General features: G+C 51.3%; 1 protein-coding gene across 1 annotated transcript; it reads left to right on the top strand.

The window, feature by feature from the left end:
* Positions 1–4,660: 4,660 nt before the first annotated feature.
* On the top strand, positions 4,661–16,423 carry PMM1 (phosphomannomutase 1). The gene is made up of 8 exons (XM_057389138.1): positions 4,661–4,774; positions 4,872–4,989; positions 5,859–5,935; positions 6,103–6,194; positions 8,412–8,511; positions 9,294–9,369; positions 11,681–11,796; positions 12,584–16,423. The coding sequence occupies exons 1-8, from the start codon at positions 4,706–4,708 to the stop codon at positions 12,704–12,706; spliced, it is 771 nt and encodes a 256-aa protein (XP_057245121.1). The 5' UTR covers positions 4,661–4,705; the 3' UTR covers positions 12,707–16,423.
* The last annotated feature ends 31 nt before the right edge of the window (positions 16,424–16,454 follow it).

Below are 16,454 nucleotides of genomic sequence, written 5' to 3'. Positions count from 1 at the left end.
CAGATTGATAAATCTCTCACACTTAGTCTGTGTGGACTACAACAGTTCATATTTTTGACGGGTTGGAATAGAGGAAAGCTGCAGTTTTGTCCGTATCAAATACTCTGTTGCYCTGCACCTTGTGGAGCCAGTGCACAGATGGAAATAGGGTATTGTCAGGCCATTCTGCAGTTTTGCATTTACCTGCTCTCAAGGCACAACAGTGGCCCCTGCAGCCCAGATGCTTCTTTTCCTTGCCATTCTCTACTCGTGCCATCAATTTCTCCTTAAGCATTTCATTTTAAGGACTGGACTTGGACATAACTGTAGCAGTTAGTACAGATGGCTTGACACAAAAGCTTTCAATCTTTCTCCCTCAAAATGTCCTGTTTACAGAAAATTATCTATGAAAGTCAGTTTTGAATGCCTTCTGATGTTCCTGGAGGAAGGATTGCTGTTTGTTTTTTTCTAAACCATAGCTTAGGTTTCCTGTTTAGTATATGKATTATCTCCAGTCTTTTCCCATACATGTCTGTGAAGTGTTGCCAGCCTTTCATCTTAATACACACATGACCTTGCCACAAAACGCTGTAGATCATGTTAGAGATCTTGGAGCTTCCTCAGTTGAGCAGGTATATTCCAGCTGGCACAGTGCAGCCCAACATCCTGGTGTGCTCGTTTGGTACCTTGCCTTTCAGCAGACGATCACTTCAGGCACAGCTGCCTGTGGTGGGAGCACTGTTACCAAGGTTTCTGCCCTACACACCTACGCAATGAGGATATGCCCTCTATGTCCACCACTTTGGATSTCCTGAGCCTAGCTTCTGCTTGGCCGCCTAGTTCAGGAGTATTTGCATCCTCTCAGGGAGCAAGAAAAAAAAGGAAGACATTMATCCCGTGCATTTTGCAATCTGCCTTTTCCCCTCCTGAGCAACCCCTTTGAAGAAATAATGCTCCTACTTTAAGGTCATTGGATGAAATTTCATTCAGCCATATATTGTTCGCAATAGTCAAGGAGCTTCTGGGGGTCTCCTGGGCTCGAGACCTACTCTTGTGTTTTGTGGCAAAAGAACTGTAGGAGGGAATCCTGTTTGCTTGGTCTTACTGGGTAATGAGACCCCTGTACCCTGTAGGACTCTTAGGAAAACTATTTTCTCCAAAGATGGTTATGTGTAAATTGCAGGACTGTGCCCTCAATGTTCCACCCAGCCGAGAATAAACTAGACTGAGAAGTGTACGTAAGTGTATATAGGTTATGAGCTTCAGTGTGATGGACAAAGGGGCAGGGAAACTGAACTCCTGAAAGGGAACAGAACTCTTTTGCCCACACTTACTATTCTGTCTTGTATTGCTGAGGTTCCCCCGTGCCATTTTAAAAATGTTAATAATGTCTTTAGGCAGAAAGTGATGTTTTGATTTACTTGTGGGATTTTTCTATTACAATAAAAAGAAATACAACATATTTTCCTGTTTGAATGCATGTGCCCGCACAGCTGCCCAGCAAATGCACCTGACCAGAAGTCATTACCTTCACTCTTGTCTCACGTGGAAAGTGCTGCATGAGAAACTGTCCAAGCAGTTTGTGCCAGGTGCTGCTGCTGGAAGCAGTGGTGGCCACTGCCCTTTTCTTGAACTGGCCACTAGCAATACTTTTTGGGAWTTTTTTTCTTCTCTAAGTACCCCAGTATTTAAAACCATACTCCTGAGGCTTGAYGCAGCTTGGATGAGGTGAATGACAATGTTCTGTCTGTACAGATTTTATTTAGCTCTTGCTCATTTAAGTGTGCAAGTATGAAATGTATAATATCTGCTGTTGAAGAAGACACATAACAGAGTTTTAACGTGGGAAAAAGTCTTTTCCTGACTGCCTTGATGCTACTTTCAAAAGGAAAAAGAAAGAGCAGTAAACTAAAAAGTAGACTTCATGGCTGGGTTCCTCTGGAGCTTCAGAGGGGATATTGGTGAGGATTATGTAGCGCTGCCTAAGATATCTGACTCTTGGGAACAAATTAATTCTGCTTGGTTCAGCCTTCTACATGGTTATTGATASCATGCAAATGATAAACCACACAGTTTGCTGTTTGGGTAACAGTCTGTATCAGTGCAGTACAGAAGAGGTCTTGTACCAGAAGGGAATTAGAACAAAGATGTGTGATTGTGGTTCTTTTGSCTGTGTTCTTCAGATGTGGTGCTGGTTTGCTACCAAGTACTAGAACTAGCCCCACATAAAAGATCTGGAAAACACATTTTTTTAAATAAGTTTTTTTAAAATACTTTTTAAACATTAAATTTTAAAAGTAAAACCTTAACTTTAATGGCAGCTGTAGACAGAGAATAAGCCAGTGCTCACAGTAGCTTACCTTCTAAACTGCAAACAAAATTTCCTGGCCTTTCCTGCTAGTAATAGAGATTTTATTCCTGGCGACAGCTGCTGCCTATCCGAGCAGCAATCAAGCAGATGTATTAGGAGTGGTTGGAGTGCCAAAGTGCCAAGTATTAAATAATCGGAACAGCCACGATGGTCCTGTTGTCAGAGCTAACGCAGCGAGGGAACAGGCACAGCTGTGGACAGCTGTGCACTTCACCACAAGGCAGGTTTATGGTCCCAGGGAAACCAAGGTGTCCCAAGTCCTCACCAGCTGATATCAAATGGCCATCAAGATGCTTCCTGAGAGAGGCGTTTTGACATGAAATTACTTCCCAAAGCAGCAGGACAAGCTGAGAGAGCACAGTGGGTAATTCAGGTTTTGGAAAGTTCTCCTGGTAGCATAAACCTGGTGGTACTACAGGAGTGTGAAAGTCTGAACACTGACWTGTATTTTAGCAGATTTCCCAATTCTGGAAAGTGCCCCGAGGTGGCACTGCTGCTTGCAGCACAAGGATGCACCTGAGTCTGGTGAGAGCAGCTCCCAGTTTTGGGGTGCCCATAGTACTGTCAATGCAAGAGGTAGGATGGAGGTCTCCCCCAGACAAGAAAGCTGCAGGTAGGAGCAGCCAGGAGACAAGACCATGGAACAGGTTGGGCTACAATAGGTTTTCTAACTCCACACCACTTCCACCCAGACATGGGAAGGGTCCTCCTCATGCCATGTCATGGTTTATGAAAAATAAAGGCTTGCATTCCTGAAACGCCAGGAATTCACTGTGTGTCTGACCCCAGGGCTGTCCTGTGCATTAACTCACAGCTCTGCTGCGTGGGTGAGCAGTTTCTTGGCTTCTGGTGCTCCAGCATGCCAAATCCAGGAAGGCATCTACTCACATATCAGCTTGCCATGGGAGGCCCACTTGGAAGTATTCGTATTCTGGGGTAAGTGTCCACGCATTGACTGATGATAAATGTGTAACCACACCTTGACAAGTCCTATAAAGGAACATAACCCTAAACTGAACTAAAAATTCAACACWCAATTGCATACAAAAGTAGCTGTACTCTAGGAAACCATTCTGGGAGCTTCAGTGCATCTGAGAAAAGAGTCCACCTTTCCCAAGGTGGGAGCCCATAAGCGGGGTCTGATCCAGAAGGCCACAGGTTCTTCAGAAACATCAATGCTGGGGCAAGTGATGTGTAATGCCCATCCAAGATGGCCTGACTCRCTATGCTGTGGAGGTAACTCAAAGAAACAGTATGAAAACAGGTATCCTGTTGGACACAATTAATGTCTTCCCCAGAAAATAGCTGAGGATGTTTTGGTAAACCTTGTCCAAGGCAATGGCACGGAGGTAAATTATTAACATTGTTTCTGTACATACCCTTTTCACTGAGTGGGAGCAGGATAATCATAAACCACAAATACAAAAAAAAAAAAAAAAAAAAAAAAAAAAAAAAAAAAACAAACAACAAAAAAAAAACCACCAAAACCAAAAACCAGAATCTGTAAAGCCACCTGAATGCTTCCTTTTGGGAGGAATCTGGTGGAAAACCAAGAAAAGGGGTTGCACAATATTCTGGAGCAAATGATACTGAGGGAAAAAACAATCAGACTGTTAAAAAAAAAAATCTCTCCCCAGTCCCAACCTAGCTCAGCACACTGAGCACCGTTGAGGGAGAGAATGCAAACTATTGAGCAGAAAGCATTGGATGTTCCACATAGATTGGTTCTGATTCTGGAAAATAATTTGGAAATTTTTGTAGGAGATGGGGGGGCTGTCCACTGTCACATATGAGGCCAGCATAATACGGTGCCATATGAATATGATCAGACCAGATGGTCTAATTAAATCCTAAATGACTCGTGGGGTAAACAGTAGAACGGTCAAAGCAAAAGCTACTTGCTTTGTGCAGAGTATTTTCACTTACCCAGTGAAAATATTAATAGCATCCTATTGGAAAAGCAAGGTGCGGCACTAGCTAGGAGTGCTGCTCATGTCCCCTTCGCTAAGACACAGAAACCCCCAGAGGAGCTGAGTTCATCACGTAGCTCTATCCAGACCCACGGCCCCTCAACTCCGGGGAGCTCTGCAGTAATAACAGCAAACGTGAAGAGACGCACGCCACACACAGCCTCCYCCAAAGTCCTTCGGGCTCTAAAAGGATTTAAGGAAAGAGCCGAAGCGGGGAAGCCGTTCAAGACTCGCACCTTAGTGCATCCTTGTAAGGGCCGTGGAGGCGYGGGGGCACAGCAAGAGTCCCCCGCAGCCGCGGCACGTCCCGCCCGTGCGGCCCCAGAGGGCGGGCGGCCGCCATCAGCTCCCGCGGTCCCGCCCCCGCCCGCAGAGCCCGGGCGGGATGGCGGCGGCGCGGGGCCGGGTGCTCTGTCTCTTCGACGTGGACGGGACCCTGACACCGGCTCGGCAGGTAGCGAGGCGCGGGGGCGCGGGGCGCTGGGGGGGCGAGGTCAGTGAGGCGGAGCTCGTCCCGCCGGCCGCGGCCTCACCCGCTGCTTCCCCGCCAGAAAATCGAGCCGGAGGTGGACGCGTTCCTGCGGGAGCTGCGGGAAAGGGTGCACATCGGCGTGGTGGGAGGCTCCGACTATGCCAAGATAGCCGAGCAGCTGGGGGAAGGGGACGAAGGTGAGACACGGCGGACGAGGTCTCCCGGGGGTCACCTGTGCCCTAAATCCAACCCCGAAGCTGCCCTTGGAGTGGCTACCGGCGGGAGCTGCCGCTTGGCTCCCTCTGCCTGTGTGGAGGGCAGGCAGGGATGGTCCAATCCATGCTGCCGGCTCCAGCGTCAGTTTTGTACGAGCTTCATCCGAGCTCTGACAGCTTCACGCCCCCCAGGCAATTTTCGCCTCCTTGCTGCTCCGTGGTGGGGTCCCCGCAGGTTCCTCGTCACGTTCCWATGGGGACATGGGGTAGAACACGGAGTGGGAGGACAAGGGGGCAGCGCCTGCCTCCTCTACCGTGTTCTCCTTCTCCTGCATGGATGACAAGCGCCACTGGGCTCCAAGCTCTGCCTCCCACTTCGTTAGTGGAWGGAGGCCCAGGCATTCCCGGCTGAGGCTGATTGCTGAGTCGCCAGTGCTGCGYGTCTGGGTTGCAGGGGGGGCTGGAGTTAGATAACCAGTAACCACATCACCCCAGCAGCCTGGCAGTGGGGAAGGCARAGGAGAGAGCAGAGTAACACGTAAGTGGTTGAAAGCCTGACATTTCTGAGCCCTTATCTTGGTCCTGCAACTGATTCAGCCCGTGACCTCGGTCAGGTCGTTTCCCCCTGCGTGCGTCAGCTCCCCACCCGTGACCAGAAGATAATCTCCTCATCCACTTCGTGGAAAGCGAGTAGCATAGGATGGTCAGTGGCCCTTTGCAGAGCACAGGAGCTGTGGAAAGCACAGTATGAAGCAAGCAGGAAGATGGCTCACTCAGTCTTGAGCCCAGTCCTTTTTGCCCCTTTTCCCAAGCAGTGGTAATGTTTCCTCTTTTGTATCCTTCCCTCTCAGTCATTGATAAGTTTGACTACGTCTTCGCGGAGAATGGCACAGTTCAATACAAGAATGGGCAGCTGGTCTCCAAGCAGGTAAATCCAGCTCCCTTTGCAGCCATGTCTCTCCTGCTCTGTGCCCTGTGAAGAGCAGCACCCGCCCCACCCAGGTGGATGGGACGACTCTTCTCCCCAGTTGCTGCCTCTTYCAGGTGGGCTACATGGGAAGTCAGGCATCTTCACTTGCCCTTCTCTTTCTGCAGGCCATTCAGGACCACTTGGGGGAGGAGCTGCTGCAGGATCTGATCAACTTCTGCCTCAACTACATGGCACTGCTGAAGCTGCCCAAGAAACGGTAACAGCCCAAGCGTATGCGAGTGGCAGTCATGACACTGATTTCTGGGGAGCTGAGCTCCAGATCTCTCCTGAAAACACCTGAGCTACAGAGCTTGTCTTGTTCCAGGTTTTATCTTAGCATCCAGAGGCATTGTGTAGGATCACTGTCCCCCTGAGCTGGGCACCTTGGGCAAATAACAGAGGAGGGTTTTTGTTCTGAAGAGTCTGCACTATGTTTTAGCATAATGCCTGTTCTTTTGTCCCATGGATTTTCCTCCCTGGGAAGCAGGGTGCAGCYACCATATGTATCTCATTTAGGACAATGGTACCAGCTTGTTACTGGTCAGGACATCAGGCATCACTGGTAGTGTATGTTTCCAAACAGGCAAACAATGGATCTTAAGATGGGAAGTCCAGCCCCTGAACACACAGTTTCACACTGTTTTTAACCCAGTGTCGCTGGTTGGCTTTGTCCTGCTCCCTACCATGTGTTCCTCTCTGCTCTTCCCCTTGAGATCCAGCGTCCAGAGGGTGAGCTGGGTTGGTACACCTCTGCTGAAGGAAGACCAGACCACTACCAGGACAAGAAGGGGTCGTCTTCTATTGGATCAGCTGGCTCTGTTAGCACAGAAAGAGAGAGAGAGAGCAGATGTCATGAAGGTGGAAGGGGTGAACAGGAAGGCCTCTTTCAGAGGCAGCCTGCAGTTAAACCAGGGTGGGTGCATGGTAAAACCCCATGTCAGACCACAGTTTCAAGAATGTGTGAGCCACCCAAGGCTGCTGGCAACAGCAGCTCTGCTCTCCCCTTGCTGCGGCAGTTTTTTTTCATGCTCTCCCCATGTGTTTGTACAGTGAGCAGGTGAACTGTTGGGTTGAAATTAATCTGGTGGAAGTTGCTGAACTGTGATCCAGATTAGTAGCGTGATATGAGTCACTATGTGGCAATACAAGGACCAGTGAGAGGGGCTAGGGTGGCTCCTTGCAACAGGACTCCTGAATGAACAAGCTCCCAAAAGCATGGGCTGGGACCCAGAACCCTCAAGGCTGTTTGGTTGCCTCACTAGTGTCTGGTTACCTAACAGCCTTGGCRGAGTTTCAGCTCCCAAGTAGCTCTGTGGATTTAGGCTTATGGGATTTCTAGCAAAGCAAGGACTTTAACCCCCATCTCCCATGTCTTGGCTTGGGGTATGAGCCACCAAACCCTCTGTGCTGCAGAGATGCTGCTCCCAGCTGCAGGTGTGGCTGCCTCTGTGTCCATTCCCCATGATGTTCCTCACCATGTTAGGAGATGGGAGGGGGAGAGCTTTTCCTCMAGACTCAGCGTGGTAAGCACTTTATCACAGAGAAACAGCAGGCAGAACTGGGAAGGACAATAAACTCAGGGGTCCTCAGCTGGACAGGGGAGGGGATCTCCCTGCTCCAGGTAGGTTTGCACAAGAGTTTCATTCTATTTTCACACTGGCAGGGCTGCTGTCCCCTGTTGTTTCTGCCCCACCAGTGCTGGTATACCTGTCTGGCTCCTTAATAAGCAAACAGAAGTAACTGGGTTTTCAGCAGAAAGGAAAGAAGGGAGCAGTTTTCTGCCAGCTCAGTGCTTTCAGCCAGCCCACCGAGGAAGCAGCCAAGAAGTGACCCTAGCACAAGGCGAGGGTGGCCAGCAGGAACTGGATCCTGTCTGTGCAAGCTTAGATAAGAGCTGCAGTCAAAGGTGCAGGGGTCAAAAGGGAGATAGACCCTGATTTGTGTCCCACAAGGAGGCCATGATTGCTCCTCAGCCTGCTGCCGGACATCGACAGCGAGTTACAMTGACCCGCGCCATCCACTGCCCCAAGGTACTGCCAGCTTCACCCAGCCCACACAGCATTTCTTAGAAGTCTCACAAGGGTAGAGATACCACAGTCTGACCAGGGAGCTGGTCCAGGCCAGGCAATAGCTGTCCTTGCAGTTACCACATCAGAGAATGTTACCTGTCATGTCCCATAAGCTTGTTCTTCGAGCCTATCCCCAGAGCACAGAGGAACTGTTTATTCCTCTTCTGTCACAGTCTCTTTTTATAAAACTGAGCCCCTTGGGACCTTAAGCAGTTGTTGATGCCTGATCTGTGCCTGGTGTAAAGAGTGGGCGTGGCTTCTCTCCTCCTGCATGTTCTTGCAGAGCCTCACTAAGCAGCCATTCTCCTGAAAAGGTTGTTTTTCCGTCCCTGCCCCAGTAACCTTGTGTCTTTGCCCACCCACAGAGGGACCTTCATTGAGTTTCGCAATGGAATGTTGAACATCTCCCCCATCGGACGGAGCTGCACCCCCGAGGAGCGAATCGAGTTCTCCGAGCTGGACAAGGTACAYGGACTCACCCTCCCCTTTGCTGGTTTTGCACAACCAGAGATCTCAGGTCCCCCTCTCCTAAGGAGAAGGGAGGTCCAGCTTCAAGCTGTGCATGGGCAACAAGGTGGAGACAGGATGGGCAGTCAGAACACCCAAGGAAAGACACAGATGAATGGAAGAAATTTGATTTCCCTGGGAACAACCAATGCATGGGGGTGGCCAGCCAGGATTCCCTGTGCCGTGGGAGAGCCCCAGGGAGCAAGGCAGTTATTGAACGGCATGTTTCCTCATTTACAGTACCCAAAGATGTCCCAGCAGCTATGTTCTCTCTCCCACTCCCGTAGCCCCAATAGAGCTGGAACTAATGGGTTTTCTGTGCTGGAAGGACCATGGCAGATCTGTTGAGCAGGTGTCTGGAGGATTTGGCCAGAGCTCATACCAGCCTCTGCCTGGGGAAGCTTTGTTGGGGCTGAGGGAACAGTTGGTCTTTGCAAGACTTTTTAAGCAAAATTGGAGACTTTGGGTTAACAACTGGGCTTCTGGGAAACTGAAGGAATTGCATTTCATTACCAAGGAAGGTCTGGGATCTGCTCCTCCCAGTGCAGTGAGGAGGTGGTGGCCTACTTGGACACTGGGCAGGACTGGTGGAACTGGCTAAATGGCATGACACTGGGACCCAGTGCAGCTGGGGAGGAAACAGAGTTGCCCAGCAGACAGGTTACAGTAGGTTGTGGGACTCAGCCAACTTCTGATTATTYAAACTCTCTTTTCTTCCCTTTCCTCTTTATCCTCTGCAGAAGGAGCGGATACGGGAGAAGTTTGTGGCAGCCTTGCAGAGGGAGTTTGCTGGTAAAGGCCTGCGTTTCTCTCGAGGTGAGCAGGGAGGGCTTCCTTGGCTTTGCCTTTCTTATGTTTCCCATAAAATTCTGTGAAGCAGAGCAGGAATCCCAGCAGTTCCCTCCGARTGTCTGGAAACTCTGGGAAGAGCAAAAGGAGCTTTTAGTCCTGGAGAGCTGCCACGGGGGGGGGTCATATTTGCATCTGTGCAGAGAATAAACTGTGCTGCAGTTTTCCCTGGCTGGAAATCGGCCAGACAGGCGAGTTTCTATCCTGTGACATTACCCCACCTTAATTTCAGTTAGTGGAGACCACTGCTGCCCAGTGAGTCTGTTCTGGCTCAAGCATCAGCATCAGGGCACCCAGCAGAGCCGCAGGCACAGGCACTCTTCTCTGGGAATGAGACAGGAGCCTAATGTATGTCCTGGCTCTGGGGTTTTCTTGGGACAGTTGACTGCAAGGGAAACATCTTTCTTCCTGGAAGAAGAGCTGACATGAGGTAAGAAGTTTGCAGGGTGCTTTTGCAGGGCTGTTTATAGGGGTGGTTCTGCCAGCCAGCTGACCAAAGGCAAGGAGCTGAAGGAGGGGCTTGAGCAATCCTGGCAGTCTGGCCAGGACAGGGAGAAAAACAAGGGTGTGTAAATTGTGGGGACAGTGCTGGAAGAAGACCCTTTGCAGGGGTGTGAGATAAGAAGGTGCCATGTGGCAGCGCAGCCAAAGGGCAAGAGGGTGGTGAGGCTGGGGCCGTGRGTGACACCCCAGGCCCTCTGGTGCTTGAAGAGCTTTTCTCTGAGAGTCTTCACTTGCCTTCAGCATCCTGCCAGGGGCATCCTGTGCTCCTGCAGCAATGGCACACACCATTTGTCACATCAGAGAGAGACAAGKTCCCTGCTGCTATGTCCCCTCAGGCACAGGGTGTGAGAGCAGGACAATGGGCCTTTCTCCTCAGACTTTGGGAAGCGGCCATGAAGAGCCCAGGCTGTTCTATAAAAACATAAAGAGGAGCTGTGGGCCCCCTGCTCCTCCACAAAGAAAATGTGGGGTGTCTCAGGTCAGGCATCCAAAAAAAGGGCACGTGGAAACACAGTTCTTCTGCCAGGCTGGCTGCATGTGCCTTCTCCCTGCCTGTGGAGGATGCCCAGAGGTGATGGGAGATCTTCTACAGCCCCCCCAGGCCTCTGCTCTACCAAGGCGAGTGACAGCGCTGGCTGGTCACATCACCTCTTCTCCCTTTCATTTCCTACCTGCTCCAGCTAGCATCAGGAGCCCCTTCTGCTGCCCAGCTCTGTTTAAAGGATTAGAACACAGTGAAAGACATTTCACAGGTAAATGGCTTTGTATGCAGAATGAGAGCATGTCAACAAGTTTAGCTCCTGCTCTGATGCTGGATCCTGCTGCAAGCCTGAGGACATCCCACCCCTGAGCTCATAGGGCACTTGTTCCCATCCTTGTCACAGTGCCCTGTCCAGTTTCTATGCTCCAAGCTGGACACATAGGCTCCATCTGCAGCTTCTCAGGCTCCAAGGAGGCTTGGTTCAGGATCTCCAAACCAACAGGGACACTCCAAACAGCTGGGAAGGGGAGGTGCACAGCATCAGTACTTGCATGGGTTTGAACARCCCGGGGCCTTGGTGCCTCTCCTCTCGCAGGGACTGTCCCTGTGATTATCTGTCTGYTCACCCCCTTCCTTACAGAGGCAGGATTATCACTTAAGAAGATGAGTGTGAAACTCCAGGATTTCTGGTGGATATTCCAGTAGATTGCCTGGAGAAGGCGAGCTGACTGGCAGGAAGACACACATGCCAGCTCAAATCCCTGTATCTCTGGCTCTGAGCGACACCTGAACATACATGTGGCTTTATTTGGGAGGAACATGTCCCCTGTCCTGGTGCACGGTTAGGGAGCATCAGAACAATGGTTTTAGAAAGGCCGGTGTTGTCCAGGCAGGAATCTAGGAGAGAGTTTTGTGCCAGTCTCCAAGGTCATTGTCCCCTGTTGGGATACAGAATGTGCTGGTGCTAGCTGCGAGGTGTGACTCAAAATGTCCCACCAAAAGATGCCTCTCTTGGGAAGAACCCACTGGTTCCTGCTTGCCTGCAGGGCAGCTGTGCTAATGTCACCCCAGCCATGCTGATGTCACTGCAGCCTGTTGTCATAGGAACAGCTTCTTCCACTATCCTAGCTAGGTGCCAAGAGGAACACCAAGGCAGATCCGTGTTTGTGGCTGCTGTTTGGGGTGGGGGCTCCCCACAGACATCCCGCCYCCTCCCATCTTCCTGCCCATCCCAGGGTGGGGGACACTGTGCCAGCTCCCAGCAACGTTGCCTGATGCCCTCCCTTCTGGCAGGTGGCATGATCAGCTTTGATGTCTTCCCAGAGGGCTGGGACAAGCGCTACTGCCTCAATGTGCTCGACGACGAGAGATTTGACACCATCCACTTCTTTGGGAAYGAGACAACCCCTGTGAGTATGCCCTACTTGTCCCACACATGGCTGCTTTCTCTCCTGCTGCTCCATCATGGGTCCTACAGATCTCGTGGTCCCACTGGTGCCGACACAGACCCTTAGTGGTGTGACTGGGGAAGATGCTGCCATGTGCTATGGTTTGTTCTCATGGTGGCAGCAGGTCTGCTGGTTGATGGGGAAATCACCTTGGATTTGCTGTGCTGGGAAGCAGGTCCACCTCAGCATTGCTTTCCTTGCCCCAGCACCCGTGGGAGGGCAGCAGCCACTCCTGTGGCCTGCACAACCCAGAACAAGCCACTGGCACTTAGGAAAGGACTCGTCAACAGCAGGAGCAGCCTCATCTTCCCTTTAGGGCAATGGAGGATGATGCTTCCTTCCTGCTTTAGATCAGCTTGATCATCCACTCAGCTCCTTCCAGATGCTGGCAGCCTCTGCTCCCCAAATGTGCCCATCCCACCTTCTGCTAGCCCCTCCACAGGCACGGCAGGGGTTAACCCCAGACTCCTGGGCAAGCTTTGCTCATCTGGGACCTTCCCTGTCTTTTCTATGCTCCTCCCCTGGCATTGAGTAGGGAGGCAGGAGGGAGGGGGCAGAGCTCCCAGCCCAGCCTCTTCTGCTCGCCCAGGCCTACACAGTCCTGCCTGCCCCTGCCCACCAAGCCCCTGCCTGCCCAGCTCTGGCTCCAGCCCACCTCCCCATGAGACAGAGCAAAATGTGGACTCACAGATGAGGTTGCTCTGGCAAGATCCTGCTAATGCTGTCCCTATTTTCTATTCCCCTGCAGGGAGGGAACGATTATGAAATCTATGATGACCCCCGCACTGTAGGACACAGTGTCCAGTCCCCCCAGGACACAGTCCAGCGATGCCGYGAAATCTTCTTTCCAGAAAGAGCAAACGAGTGCTGACTGCCAGGTCCCTGCAGCCCTGCCCCAGTCCCACCCTCTTCCCCCACCAGGAAAAGCACCTTCATGTGAAGAATCTGCTCAGGGTAGACCAAAAAAACACTTGACAGAGGTGGTCAGGATGTACCACGTGAGTGTGGGTGTRTGGCGGGAGGGGGCCTTGGCTGAGCAGCCCCTCTGCACTCCCTGTGTATGGCTGGGGGTCATGGCACCAGACTCTCCTCGCCTCCAGAGAAACTTCTCTCGTGACAGTTCAGCTGTGGTGGGCAGTGATGCAGATGCTTTTGTGGTCAGAAAGCATTTGAAAGGGCCAAAGAGCGTGAATGTGTCCCTCTCCTCTTCAGTCCTTTTCCACTCGGTTTCTCCTAACACTTGTGCATGAGGGAACACGTGGCTCACCTTTCTCTCCCCTTTGCACCGTGGCCAGAAATGCTGGGGCTGCTGAAGCTCGAAATATGCACTGGAGCTGCCCCAAGGCAGGAGGCCAGGAAGGCCATTTGCTCCAAGCCTGTGGTAGGAAGGAGTAGCTGCGATCCCAGCTTGTCGCACTGCTGTGCTTTCTAATAAGAGGTCACCACTCCCTTCCCCTCAGTGCCACAGTGTGCTGGTCCCTCCCTACAGATGAGCTGGGAATGATGGTTTTAACATGACTGGGCTGCTGCTCTGAGCTTTGCTCGGGTACATGAAGAAATCAGTTCTTCTTTTAGCTTACAAAAACCCCCTAGGGTTTATTTTTTATATTATTATTCTCTGTTTTCAAGTCAGACCTTACCTGGAACAGCTGGAGGATACTGGCACCTCATGTGTGCAGAGCATGCTATGGAACARTTTGGCATAGAAGGCTTTCCAGTGGTCTTCCCACTTATGTCCACTGGGCATCACAGAATCACAGAATGGTTAGGGTTGGAAGGGACTTCTGGCAATCATCTAGTCCAACCTTCCTGCCAAGGCAGGGTCACGTAGAGCAGGTGACRTTGGAATGTGTCCAGTGGGTTTTGAATGTCTCCAGAGAGGGAAACCCCACGATTTCCCTGGGCAGCCTGTTCCAGTGCTCTGCCGCCCTCAACGTAAAGAGGTTTTTCCTCACGTCAGGTGGAACCTCGTGAGTTTTAGTTTATGGCCATGTCCTGTTAGTGGGCACCACTAAAGACAATCCAGCATCATCCTCTTGGCATCCACCTTTGAGATATTTAAATACATTAATGAGATCCTCTCTCAGCCTTCTCTAGACTAAACAGGCCCAGCTCCCACAGTCTCCCCTCGTAAGAGAAATGTAACCTTACCAGGGCATTCACAACAGACCAAGTCCCCTTCCTTTCCCAGARCTCAGCTTTCCATCCTGCTGCCAGAGACATTTTCAGAGGGGGACAACCCTGGCGATACCCTGGTTCATACGGCTAATGGAGGTACCTGCTCAGCAGTGCCCTCCAAGCTTGCATTTCCACCCCATCTCATTGCACACACTCAGTTTACATGCTCACCTTTAGGGAGACAGGATGTCCAGTGTAGGTGTTGTATGTCCTGTTCCTCTCCCTGGATCTTTGTAGGTTACAAACTCACATCTTTCCTTCAGCCCTTGATCTTCTCACTCACATTGTCCTTTTGTTTCTGGTGGTTGCATTGGGGTGTGTGGCCACAGTGGTGACACTCATCACAACTTGGTGCTCAAAAGGAGCTCAGGGATCCTCTCCAAGGAGATGTCCTGCTCATAGCTCCTCAGGGTACACAGATCTAATGTTTGTGGACCTGGAGAAAGTTGGAGGTTCCTGCAAACCCTCTCCCCATTGTTCCCCAGGAACCTTTCTCACCAATCCTTGATAGTATGGCACTGCYGCATCTCTTGGTCCTGTTTTCTCTCCCCTTTTTATTCTGTTCCTGCTTTCCTCATCATGGCTCTCCATTCCAACTGGCAGCTGGACTGCAGAGAGAAGTTTCTCAGCTGGCTGCCGCCACCTACACAAGGCAGCASCATCTTCCTCAGAGAGAGACAGTGGTGCTCTTAGACCCAAGGCTCCCACATTGCCAGGGCAGTCCCTGGTGGCCCTTGGCACAGCTGCCTGGCCACAGGAGCAGCAATACTGCATGACCAGTGTTGGTGGGGTGCTGTCTCCTCCTCCTGACTGCACCTCCTAACTACAACACATCAGATCTCTGATGCAGCACATTTGCATGAGTACAGCAGTCTTCCCAGCATCCAGAGAACCCCAAGAAATGCATAAATTCCTCTTTCTACCCAGAGAAGATTTCTCTGTGGGAGGAGCTGTTGAAGAAGCCTGTATGCAGGATACCCTTTTCACAGGTCATGGGTTTTGGCCCTCCACTGCAACCTTCATGGAGGATTGTGTTTTCTGGTTCCTTCCTCTCTGTTTCACTGTTGATCAGGTTGTGTGKGGGGAGTTTATTTTTCCTGTACATCTACTCATAGCCAGCAGGACCTCTAGTGAGCTTAGTGATCAGTGAAGAGCAGGGTCTTGCCGTGATGCCATGGGGCACTGGGCTGGCCTTGAGGGGCTGAGGTGACTTGCACCTTTGAAGGGAAAGGTGGACACTACCCGAGGCTGCCCCTGTGGGGCACGGACTCTGCCCGTGCTCAGGATGGGGGAAGTTTTGGGGCAAGCAGAGCAGAGGCAGAGATGACCATTGAGACACCAGCCATCACTTTCTGCGCTCAGGAGCTTATCCATGCACAGGTGGGATCAAGTTCAGGAACCTTCTCTGCTCCTTTCTCTTTCTTACACCAAGCTTGGGCTAATTCAGGGCACCTCCCACCTGGAGACCCCTGTCCTGCCAGAGGGATGAGGAGGATGGCATCAAAAGTATCTGGGGCAGCCCCAGGGTCTCAGAGCCACGGAATGGTTGAAGTGACCTGTGGAGATCCTTTCAGATCTGGTCCCACACCCCTGCTCAAGCAGCGCCCCCGAGAGTCCTGGCTGCCTGTGCTGTGTTGTTGCAGGCAGGGATGAGGCATGCTGGGATGGGAGCCCTACTTCTAGGGGACAGTTCATGCCTGTCCCTGAGACTGCTTTGCCATGATGCTCCTCTCATGGTGGGTGCCCACAGCATAAGTGGAGGCTTCTCCCTGGGGTTGTGAGCGAGCAGATGTGGCAGATCCTACACCCAGGACTGTCTTGCTGTAGGGAGCCATATCAGTGTGAGATTGGCAGCTCTTGTCTGGCTGGTAACAACTGTTAAATAAGAAATATATTTAAACACATGGATATGTATATTAAAAAAATTAAATCCTATTAAAGCCACAACACGCATCAGTTAGAGGCGGTGTGTGCTTTGTGCCGGGCTCTGTGGGGTGAAAGGCAGCCAGACAACTTCCAAGTCCCCACAGCAGGGGGGGATCAGCCCCAGTCCTGATGACCCCTCCTGGTGAGCAGCAGCTCCTAYCCCAGGCTCACAGTGTGGAGCACCTTCAGCCCCACCCGGGACATGCAGTGCAGAGGTAGGTGAGTCCATTCTGATGTCTGTCCAAATTCCTGGGTGCTCCAGGGCCTTAACCTGAGAGAGTCACCAGTGTCCTCACTGTGACACACGAGCACAGGACAAAGAGTCAGGATGGGCAGGGCTCATGGGAAAGTCACTTTTAATGGTTTATTGCCAATGTTACAAAGGTTGACACATGGTCAGACAGGCGGAAACCACACCAGAGTTGTAAAAACACCAATAAGTCTAGGGTTTTAATTTATTAAAAAACAAAACAAAAAAAAAAAATCCAACAGTTTGCCTTGGCCAAGCTAACTGC

The sequence above is a fragment of the Malurus melanocephalus genome, unplaced genomic scaffold (assembly GCF_030028575.1).
Source record: "Malurus melanocephalus ecotype Western Australia unplaced genomic scaffold, MMel_1.1 scaffold_17, whole genome shotgun sequence".
In the NCBI taxonomy this organism is placed as follows: Eukaryota; Metazoa; Chordata; class Aves; order Passeriformes; family Maluridae; genus Malurus; species Malurus melanocephalus.
This window is presented reverse-complemented; position numbering and strand designations above follow the sequence as displayed.